At 38.9% G+C, this 12475-nt stretch overlaps 1 protein-coding gene across 7 annotated transcripts in view; it reads left to right on the top strand.

The window, feature by feature from the left end:
- RALGPS1 (Ral GEF with PH domain and SH3 binding motif 1) overlaps positions 1 to 12475 on the top strand; it is a 409196-nt gene that overhangs the window by 123510 nt on the left and 273211 nt on the right. For all 7 annotated transcript variants that reach the window (XM_056538115.1, XM_056538117.1, XM_056538118.1 and 4 more), the window contains exons 7-8: positions 6285 to 6374; positions 10420 to 10512. In XM_056538115.1, coding sequence (XP_056394090.1) covers positions 6285 to 6374; positions 10420 to 10512 — 183 coding nt within the window. The remainder of the gene's footprint in view (positions 1 to 6284; positions 6375 to 10419; positions 10513 to 12475) is intronic.

Genomic DNA, 12475 nt, shown 5'->3' on the forward strand with positions numbered 1-12475 from the left:
CCCTCTACATGAGACATTCGCAGTCACCACAGCACCTCATTCATACAGTGTTATCTGTTAATTATTATTATACTGAGGTGTATATATTCACTGCACTGTGGAGCTCTATATAGTGAATACTCAGGGTGTAATTCATACACCTCGATTCTTCACTATTACTTGTAGTGAGTATATTACTATGTATGTGAACCCATCAATCATCACAATACCAATAAATCACCACATGCATATTTCACACAATTTGTAGCCTTTTTGTTACTCATGCACAAATAGATTCAGGTATGATTGGACGATTGCATATAAACCTCTGAGTACGTAAAGACTCTATTCACATTGTGTTGCGGTCACACATATTGTTCAGCGTATATGGAGCCAATTGCAGATATGAGGATATTATCCAGTTTAATAATTTGTAGAGTTCAAACGTTAGTAGTCATTAATTGTAGTTGTATTTAGTATGCACAGTCTATAATGCGATTGTCAGCAACTTATGACCTTTATCATATTGATATATTTAAATATGCACTTATTTCTTTTTGTTATCCATTTGCATATTTGATATATTTTATACAAGTGTTCCGTAATTATTATTCACTTAGTATCATATTTCCTTTCCCACAGGAATCCATTTACACTTTGCATGCATGCATTGCCTTATATCTTGTTTTAGAGAGGTCAATAGAAAAAAGTGCAAATGGAAAGAAAAAACCTGGTGTAGATCAAGGATGCAGTTCACATTGTCTAGGTTCGACGCGTTTCTTTTGCCAGGTCTTCAGGAACCATATTAGGCCATTTTCTTTCATCAAAAGTATAGAGCCATGTTGTTTGATGTCCGACACTGATGGCGGTCAGCACCAAATGCCGCCATTGTATCTTCCTTAAATAGGACGTCATTCCCACTCCACCCTCCTTCCTTTCTGGTTCTACCTATCACTGCTTGCTACGTCAGTTACCTGTCGTGTCTATGTGCAGAGAAGGTGATTGGGACCAGGTGTATGGGGGAGTGTATTCTGGTCAGGGTTAGGGTATTGCTACACGTTCTAACCAATCTGTCAGTTTTTGTTTAGATGGATTTATTGAGGCTGCAATGATATATTAATACGGAGATTCGCATTGTTACCAAGAAGCTGCAAATTCATTGACCGATCCAATATAACTATGAAAAATTATATATTTATTATTTACTTTATTTTGTTGGTCTTTCTTACTTTCTAGGGAGTATATTAGGGACGTTGGGGGAGGGATTATTTATTTCTCATTTAAATGAAGCTTGAAAATGCTATGAATTCATTCAATCCCTTGGGTCTGACTGAATCCATAAGAAATGTCCATTTAGCTTCTACCTGCAAGAGAATTTTATCCCAATTCCCCCCTCTGGCTGGGGGCTTAACCACTTCCAGTACCTGTACCATAAGTTCTCTAGGGTCACCGTCGTGGCTGCATGAGAAGTGATTTCCTACTGGGGTGTCTCTTCGATGCCTTATATCAGCCAAATGTTCCTGTACCCTATTTTTCAATGTTCTAAATGTTTTACCTACATAGTTGACCGGGCACGGGCAACTCAACACATAGACCACCCCTTTCGTGTTGCAATTTGCCCAATGCTTCAGGGGAAATGACTTTTGATTAGTAGCACTCATACAGTGATTACCCCTTTTGATATGTGGGCATACAATGCATCCACTACATGGATAGGTACCTTTTGCTCCCGTTTTTAGCCAGGTCTCCTGGTTTGTTTCTGGTTCCAAATTGCTTCTAATGAGTCTATCTTTTAAACTTCTACCTCTTCGATATGTTATAGAGGGATCTTCTGGTAGCACTGTTGCCAGTGTCTTATCTGCCTTCAGGATCTCCCAATATTTTTGGAAAATTTCTTTTACCTCCCTCGATTTAACATCATAGTTACCTATTATTCTGAGAATCTCCTCTCCCTCCTGTTTAGGTTTTGGAATCAAAAGTTCTGTCCTAGGGCTATTCAGGGCCCTATGATAGGCTTTTTTCAGGACTTTATTGGGGTATCCCCTTTCCCTCAATCGCTGTCTTAACTCCATAGCTTTGGTTTGAAATTCCGAAAGACTTGAGCAATTGCGCTTTACCCGTAGGTATTGTCCTGTCGGAATACCCTTCCTCAGGGGGAGAGGGTGATGACTCTCCCACCGGAGAAGGGTATTAGTAGCTGTCTCTTTCCTATGAAGCGTGGTCTCAATATTGTTATTAGTTGTCAATTTTATTTTAATGTCCAAAAATTCAATTTCATATTGACTAATTGTGTAGGTAAATCTAAGATTCAATGCGTTTTTATTCAGACTTTGCACAAACTCTTCAAATTTGCTTTTGGATGACGTCCAAATTAGCAGGATATCATCTATAAATCGTATCCATAAACTGATATGTTGTGTCCATTCGATCATTTCGTCTCCGAATACGGTTTGGTCCTCCCACCAGCCTAAATATAGATTAGCGTAACTGGGGGCGCAGGGGCTCCCCATAGCTGTTCCACGCTGCTGGTGGAAGGACCTCCCCTCGAAGACAAAATAGTTTTTAGTAAGGACAAATGATAGCAATTGGATGACAAAATCATTGTGTGGAGTGTATTGAAGTCCCCTAGTTTTTAGGAAGGACTCTGTGGCTTGAAGCCCCAAGTCATGTGGGATGCTCGAGTATAGCGCCTCTACATCCAAAGACGCCAAATAGGACCCTTCCTCAAGTACTAACCCCTCGAGTCTTCTCAGTACATCCATTGTATCCCGTACATATGATGGTAATGAGTATACAAATGGTCTAAGTACTTGGTCCACATATTGACTTGGGGCTTGCGTCAAATTATCCACTCCTGACACAATGGGTCTTCCCTTCAGTGGGGGGTACCCTTTGTGTATCTTGGGAATAGTATAAAAGCATGCTGTTTGTGGCATGTCTGGTTTTAGATATTCATATTCGGCATTACTTATCAATTTCTCTGTTTTAGCTTCATTCAATATCTGTAATAGCTCAGCACTAAATTTTTTAGTAGGATTTTCCGGCAGACGCTGATAGCATTGCCTGTCATCTAGTAGATCGAGGCACATCCTTTTATATTCATCCCTGGTCATCAATACAATGTTTCCCCCTTTGTCCGAGGGTTTGATGACCAGGGAGGAATCCCGCTCCAGGGTTCTCAGTGCCTGTTCTTCTGCCCTAGTAAGATTTTGTAGTACACTGGATCTTGGGTCCAGGGATCTCAACGCTTTAGTCACAACATCTGTAAACACTTCTATATTGCTATAGTCTCCAATAGGGGCTGGTCTTGTACTCTTTTTATGTAATTTAGTGAATGGCCCCAATCCTTCACCCATCGATGCTTCTCTTGTTAGATCGACCATGTTGTGAAATAATGGTATGTCCTCTAATTCTAACCCCATTTCTCTACTTTGTTTTTGATCTTGTTGGAGGAAATATTTCCTCCATTTCAATTTTCTTGTAAACAAATTTAAATCTTTAACCCATATAAATGGGTCGAATTTTACTGTGGGAACAAAGGTGAGTCCTCTCGCTAGTAAATTCATTTCAGCCTCACTTAGTATTTTCCCTGATAAATTTATAACTTGCAGATCTTTTGAAGTGTTTGCACTATGTGTTGTACCTATTGTGCCCTGTATATTTATTGGGCCCCACTCCTGAGCAGGTAATTGGATATGTTCGACGGATTGTCTAAAAAACCACCTCGTCCTCCTCTTGATCCTCTGGGGCCTCTCGCTCCCCTCCTTCTACCTCTATTATATCCTCTATCTCTTGTACCTCTTGGAATATAATAATTGCTTTGTGGTCTCTCAGGGTCAGATTCCTCGCATTCAGAGGATGATATATCCGTTTCTTGAGGTTGAGCCCCGGAATTACGTAAAATTTCGTATTCTTGTTTATTTTTAAAGTCCTGAAGATCGCGTTTAAACTGTATATGTTTCCGCTCTTTTATATATGCCACAAATTTTGATACTGTTTCTTCTAATATTTTTTCTTTGTTTGAAAATGTAGAATCTTCTTTAAATATTTTTATATTCTCTATTGTTTGATTTAATTTAGCCGTTATTTGTTCAAATATGAGATTAATTGCAATTTAACACAGCACTATATTACGGAATTGTTGTTGTATTGTACTGGTATTCCAATGTGGATGCGCTTATTACATATCGAAATAAGAAAAGGAGAATAACGCAGGCACAGCGGCTACCTATGTGAATAGGCACCGATACTGAGATTGATCGATAGACCTTTAACACACAGGAACTTATGAACATTGTTTGAACTTTCAGAATTATTACGGAATTATGAACATTGTTTGAACACAAGTTAATCATATACACTGGTGGCGGTCAAGAAAATAATTTTTCAAAAGATTTTTTCCAAAAAAATTTTTTCCAAAAAAATCTTTCATTCATTATTTTGTTTTTTGTTTTTTGTATATTTTTTAAAGGATAAATTAAAAGCAATATTTTAAAGGTTCCCTTTACGAAAATTCTTTCTAATTAAAATTTGGGAGACCTAACCTATGCAGTGGTCAGTACCACAAAAAACTTTTCTGTATATATATATATATATATATAATTTTTTTTTACTGCAGAAGGAGTATGTTTTATTGACTGAAGATATCAGTGTAGCCTGAAGAGATGATGTCAGAACCTGCTGGGAGTTGTAGAGGACAACCTTTTCTAATCATCTTGAAAATATATTTTTTATTCTCTTATTGAACATATATGAAATATTATTAATTCAATGACAAATGAATCCTAGAAATGAGACTTTGGAAAGCAGCCGCCGCACAACACAGAGGTCAGCAGCAGATCATTGTTATATAATACATGAGGGGCCCAGAGAAGGCCTCCCCAGCCGCAGAGTGACTGACGTAGACAGCGGAGCCTGTACACGCTAATCTGTGGTTGGCCGCTGATCTGGTCTTAGCTCATTTCTACATCGCCTGGAAAAAATGAAAATCTCACTATTAATGAGAAACAAGACGTCTGCTCTGTGTACAGGGGACGGAGGGGAAAACAGCAGGATGAGAGGCTAATGATACAGTGTGGAATGGTTTGCAGCTTTGAAGTAAATCATTTTAGGTTTATTTATTTTCTAATTAATTAGTTACGATTTTCTCAAAACTGTAGCGCTTCTACCACAGAATAAATAAAGGAATCTGCACTAAAACCGCAACTTTTGTACTTATTTTTCCTATTACAGAAAGTTTGATGAGTAGATGCTTCAGTTAAATCCATTGGACATCGACTCTTTTGGCCCCGATTTAATATCTGGTTGTGCGCCACAAGTGTGTCTGTGCCAGAATTTGTGCTAAAAAATAAAACGCCTGACTTTTACACCACAATAATTGGATATCTCGAAAAAGGGGCATGGCTTCACAATTTCGGACCATCCCAACATATTGACGAAGAAATTTACCCTAAAATTGTATTAATATATGGCTGGAAATTCTCACCTAGCAAAAGATGGCCAGAACGTTATCTCTTCTTTTCCCGACCTTTGCAAAAACAGAGAGTGTAATCATACAAGTCTGAAACAACATTCTAAACACAATAAAAATAACTTTTAGTAAATCAGGATCTTTATGTACTATGTGCAGTTTGTAGTCTGAAAACCAATACTAAGGCAGGTTTCACAAAAGCGTAATACAGGCACTTTATTGTGTAAACTTCCTTTATCTTTAAAGCATACTTGTCATATCACAGAAAATAATGATGCTTATATAGTCTATTCACAAGGTCATGCAGATTCTTTACATGTATTTTTTTATTTGTCTAGCTTCTGTATTTGGCTCACAAATCCATCTGTATTGCTGCCCACCCATTCCGACATGCACTGCTCAGGAAATGGCATGTCCGAGGCAAGCACTGAGCCCATGCTCACTCACCATGTATTCACTTCCTCCCTGAGTCTGCTGTTCTCTACTGGTACTCTTTATCCAATCACTGCAGGCTGCTCTGTAACCCCTCCTCTCTGTTTTTATGCTGCAGTCTGATAGGACAGGAGTGAGCACAGAGGAGTGCTAGTACCACCCTCACTTCCTTGACTTTGTCCCAGCCTGTGCTTCAGCTGGGACGAAGTTGATGGTGCAGCCGGATAGGATTATGTTCTGGATGTATGGGGACCCCTAGTGGTCTTTTTTTTTTTTATAAGCCAGGACTCCTATAAAAATTTGATAAAAACATTTTTTAGGAAGTATATTAGAAATGTTATGTACAACATAGAAAAGTGTTTGATTCAGAGCTCATTTAATCTTTTACTTTCTTTCATTTTAGGTCAGTTTCTGGGTTGTCCGGGAAATCCTAACAACACAGACTCTAAAAATTAGAGCTGAAATACTGAGCCATTTTATCAAGATAGCCAAGGTGAGGATTGATCATCACCCAGCTTTCCCTGAATACAATAAAATGACTTAAGGCCACCAAAAATGTTTTTTCGAAATTGTTTACTATTGACTTTTAGACAGGGTTTAGTTTATTAATAGTAGAAATATACCATGGTCTTGTATTTGGCTTGTTATTTTGATTTCTTCATTATGTTCTCTACACTGGGGACACAACATCTGTGTCTTCTGGTTTCATTTATTCTAACATCCTCAATGTAATTTTCATGAATCCACTATGGAAATATGTCATATGGAATGATCTATAAATCAAGTAAAACATGAACAAATGTTACCAGGAGATTTGTAAAGCGCTGTCAACCTGTACATATTAATAGAGAAGCCCGTAAATGCTGTGTAAAGTGCAGTACATTTCCTTAAATGCCGTAAGATTTCCCAGTAGTCCTGTATGCATCCCGGTAGCTTGTAACCTGTTTAAAATTAACCATTGCTATTGGCTTCTCAATGCTTAAATAGTGAAAAAAAAAATGATTATGACTCCTTTACAGAAGCTGTTAATGCAACGCTGGAAGCTATATTTTCCTGAATAGGGAAATATTGATAAAAATTTTTAGGGGAGAGAGAGATCAGACATGTTGGATTTTTATATGCTCAACTCTTTTGTTCTCAGACAAGTGTCTGGCAGTAGCTTTCCCACATTTAGAATACATGCTTGCTTCGCTGAGTGAGCAGTTTGGCCTGAAAATGTATGGCCTGCTTAAAGGGGTACTCTGGAGGAATAAAAATGTTTTCAAACTAACTGGTGGCAGAAAGTTATACAGATTTGTAAATTACTTCTATATAAAAATCCTAATCCTTCCAGTACTTATCGGCTACTGTATGCTCCAGAGGAAGTTGTGTAGTTCTTTCCAGTGTGACCACAGTTCCCTCTGCTGACACCTCTGTCCATGTCACTGTGGTCATATAACTACACAAATGACTGTGGTCAAATAACTACACAACTTCCTGTGGAGCATACAGCAGCTGATAAGTACTGGAAGGATTAAGATTTTTTTTTATAGACGTAATTTACAAATCTTTATAACTTTCTGGCACCAGTTGGTTTGAAAACATTTTTATTCCTCCAGAGTACCCCTTTAAGCAGGCAACACGTTTTCAGACCAAACTGCTCACTCAGCGAAGCAAGCATGTATTCTAAATGTGGGAAAGCTAAAGGGTTACATGGGGGGACTATATTTATCCCTTATGCATAGCATAGGGGATAAGTTTCTGATCAAGGGCAGTCCGACTGGGACTCTTCGCGATCTCCTGTACGGGACCCAGAAATTTACCTGTCCTGTGAACGTTCAGGACTCCCCTCGGAGACAAACAGGGGTGACAGCCCACTGAGGTAGGACCCCCATGTCTCACCCGTGAAGGGGCTGGAGCATTCCGAAGATGGGTGAATTGCCGTGCTCTGTACAGATCATAGTAGGGTCCCATCATTTTAGGTCCAACATTTTGTGCTGAATATTTCTTACTGTATATTAACAGGGTGCAGAGTTTATTTCATGTCCCCTGATACAGAGCTCCAAATCCTCCGATAAAATTATGGCCACCTTAAAAATAAATGTAATGCTTCATGTATTTTAATCAGGTGTCATTGCGATGCTTTCTAGAAGTGTCATCAAAATAGCAGAGATTCTACCATGACCCTCATTGCTCTGAACACCCATGTTTAGTAAAAAATTAAGCGAATCATATACCAGTATTTGCCAACCAGAGTGCCCCCAGCTGTTTCAAAACTGCAACTCCCAGCATGCCCGGACAGCCAACAACTGTCCAGGCATGCTGGGAGTTATAGTTTCGCAACAGCTGATGGCACCCTGGTTGGGAAACACTGCATTATACAAATAAAAGCTGCGAATCGCGTCGGCCCCAAGCCGCAGTTTAAGCAGCTGTCTTCTTTATCCAGCCTCGGATCGGCCTCATAAATTATTGCAAATCAAAGCTCATTAGGGGATTCATGGTGATTAGTAACAGTTTCGCTGATCCACTGACACGAATATAAACACAGAAGCTGCGAAAAGTAAATTCTTCTGACAGGAACTTATTTACGTCTATAAATCACCGGTTTTATTATGTTTAATTTTGAGCATCTTGTAGAGACAAATATGCGTTAATCTTCTTACCATTTCTACATTTTTTTCCCTACAAAAATGTGCGCAAAATAATGCCCTTTTACATGTATATAAACTAGTGGGAACCTCATATATGAAATAAAAGGTAATGGGTCACTACACGCATGTATGTATTTATTGTTACAGAATACAATAAATTGTACAGTCAGACGCTCTTCCGTCTGTTCCCTGCATAATGCCTATGTATAGCAGTGTATATATATATATATATATATATATATATATATATATATATATATATAGCTGGGGGTTGGAAGACACATGTTTACAGGCCTGCATAGGATCTGTGTACACAAAACATATATTTTTTATTACAGCTACTTGCAAATGTTTTAGTTTTTATATTATTATTTTTTTTATAAATACAGCTTGTATATTTTTTGTTTCATTTATATCAAAAAGACAAAATCGTGTGTGTCTAAAAATGGTATCTCTAATTCGGATGCTAGAATGTTTTCACATGTTTTGTCCGCTTTATTTTTAAAAATCATCTGAAAATCGGACCAAAACGGTTCTATGTGTTCAATGTGATTTGTCAATAGAAGTCAATAAATATATTATTCTATACAGTTTTTAGGTATAAAATCGTATGAACTAGACCGTTGTAAAAATTATGTAAATACACCTAAAGGGGTAATTCACGTCACGATTTTTGAATCCGTCGATATATAGTTCATACATTTATATTGTATAGAATCGTATATCTAGACATATGACTTTTGTTGACCAATCATATACAACACATTCACCCAGTTTAGTTCCTCTTCGTCTTTTTTTTCACATTACTGTCTATGTAAATAGTATAGAAGTGTATCACTGTACGTTTTGGTCGGCCCCCTCCCATAGACTTGCTTTGAGGGGGTGGGTTGTGACGTCACAAGGGGGCGGGACCATGATGTCACGAGCCCTCCGTACCCGCTCTAAGCGTTCGGGACATTTTGTTCCGATCGCTGAGCAGCAGAGTACCCCTTCAAAGGGGTACTCTGCCCCTAGACTTCTTATCCCCTATCCAAAGCATAGGGGATAAGATGTCTGATCGCAGGGGGTCCCGCCACTGTCTCCCGCGCGATCTCTGTACTGCACCCAGCGTTTGTTAAGAGCCCCTTAATGCAAGTCTATGGGAGGTGGCATGGCTGTGATGTCACGAGCGGGGCATGACCGTGACGTCATGAGCCTCCGCCCCGCATCACCAGTCATCCGGCATGGAGTGAAGTTCGCTCCATGCACCCTATGTCTGGGATGCTGCATCCGAGATCGCGGGGGTCCCGCTGCTGGGACATCAGACAAGATTTCTAGGGACGGAGTACCCCTTTAAAGTTTAAAATCCGGGGTGTGTGAATACGCCCTAAGGGAAGGTCCAACTGCGTATTCGCTGCTGCGTATTTCCCTATCCAATGAAGTCAATGGGTAGCAAAATCAGCTGCTGAAAATATGGAGCAAAATACGGCACATGTGACCCTTACCCTCAGGGTATTTTCATACTTACATAAACTACATGGCTTTTGATTTGAAAACTGTACTGATTTCCAATCATTTCCAATTCAAATGAGCTGTAATAAATTAATTCTCTGAATTTAAGGGGGTCCCTTCAGAGTTCAGATTCCCCTTGATTGTTAAGTGATGACAGACCATCATGAAATAACTTTTTAATATGGTAAAATACCAATCTTCCTGCATCTTGTAGTCTGCAAACTCCTGCAAGTACTGTATAATACCGCTGGATAATGGTGATTGAATTCCCAGATTTTCAGTACAAAATTCCTCCTAATTTTTCTGAACTACTGCAATTCCTGTACTGGGAGTCAAAGGACTATAAAATCTGTTAACAAAAATAAAATTTAAGCAATAGTATTCATAATAGTTTATTATTTTTGTATTTTTCCCTAGAAACTTCTGGATTTGAACAATCTCCACTCTCTGATGTCGGTGGTGTCAGCGCTGCAGAGTGCGCCCATCTTCAGACTGAGCAAGACCTGGGCTGTAAGTCCTATATACTGCTGTAGCATTTCTCTCCTATTAATCTGTGTTCTGTGGGATTTCTCAGCTGTAGAGAATCTGTCAGATCTCACTTCTTTAGGTCTCCCTGTAATAAAGCGCAGCCTTTGAGCTTGAAATCAATACATGACAAATATTATTTTAGTGTAAAAGCTCTGTCTCAGCATTCCCAGAATAGACGTGTGAATGGTGTACACGTGGCTCATTAATTTACATTCTGTGTCCTCATCCTATTAACTCCTTAATGACAATGGACGTAAATGTACGTCATGGTGCTGTGGTACTTAACGCACCATGGCGTACATTTATGCTCCGCCATGACCGCGAGCACTGTACCGGTGTTCGCGTCATGCCCAGAAGGTCCTGGCTGCTATCATCAGCCAGGGACCCGCCGGTAATGGCGGACATACGCGATCACGTGGATGTCCACCATTAACATCTCAGATGCTGTGATCAATACAGATCACGGCATCTGCTGCAGTGCGGTACTTTAAATGGATGATCGGATCGCCCGCAGCGCTGCCGCGGGGATCCGATCATCCATAATGGCGGACGGAGGTCCACTCACCTGCCTCCGTCCATCTCCAGGGATCTTCTGCTCTGGTCTGAGATCGAGCAAACCAGAGCAGAAGATCACCGATAACACTGATCAGTGCTATGCCCTATGCATCGCACTGAACAGTATTAGCAATCAAATGATTGCTATAAATAAACCTCTATGAGGACTATTAAAGTGTTTAAAAATGTGAAAAATCCCCTCCCCCAATAAAAACTTAAATCATCCGTTTTTCCCATTTTACCCCCAAAAAAGCAATAAAAAAATTTATAAACATATTTGGTATCGCCGGTTGCGTAAAAGTCTGAACTATCAAAATATATTGTTAATTATCCCTCTACGGTGAATGGCGTAAACGTAATAAAAAATGTATAAAAGTAAAACCGAAGCAAAAGTGGTACAGATAAAAAAACTACAGATCGCGGCCCAAAAAAAGAGCCCTCATACTGCCCCGTATACGGAAAAATGAGAAAGATATAGGTAGTCAAAATAGGACAATTTCAAACATACTAATTTTGTTAAAATAGTGTGAGATTTTTAAGTGGTACAATTATAGAAAAGCATCTATCATGGGTATCATTTTAATCATATTTACCCACAGAATAAAGAAAACATGTCATTTTTACCATAAAGTGTACACCATGAAAACAAAACCTTCCAAAATTAGCTATATTACGTTTTTCTCTTCAAATTTTACAACACAAAAATAATATTTAATAATATTGCGCCGTACATTTTATGGTAAAAGAAGTTATGTCATTACAAAGTAAAATTGGTGATGCAAAAAACAAGCCCTTGTATGGGGTCTGTGGATGCAAAAATAAGAGTTATGAAAACGAAAATGCAAAAATAAAATTAGCCTGGTTCTTAAGGCCAAAATGCGCCTGGTCCTTAAGGGGTTAATGTAACCTGTGATTTCTGCAGGCACTAAAATGTTCCAGTAATTCATTGTCAATTGGAAACGTAACAAACTTCTTGCTCACATTAAAATGAACATAACAAATATGGATGTAGAGAAAATTAGAAATAATATTGGCTTTAATAAACATGATCAAGCGAATATAAATACAGGCCCAGTGACAAGTGGATCTGTCACTTCTGAATTATCTGGCAATCAGCCACCAATTTTCAGCATGTACAAAGCATGTACATTTACAAAGACAGAAATTGTCAGTTTAAATTAGGGGCCCTGTTATACGAGGAGGTATATGTATTTTGATATGTCAAAAATAATCTTCAGTGATCGATCCCTCCCCGTTGTAGTTTTGCCACATCTGATAGGCCACAGTTTGGAGACCACTACGTTTAGATTATCGGCCACATAATAAAACCCTAACAGTTCAAGAAAAACTGACACTGTGTTAGGGTCTGTTCACACAAGCGGATTTGGTG

The sequence above is a fragment of the Hyla sarda genome, chromosome 9 (assembly GCF_029499605.1).
Source record: "Hyla sarda isolate aHylSar1 chromosome 9, aHylSar1.hap1, whole genome shotgun sequence".
NCBI lineage: Eukaryota > Metazoa > Chordata > Amphibia > Anura > Hylidae > Hyla > Hyla sarda.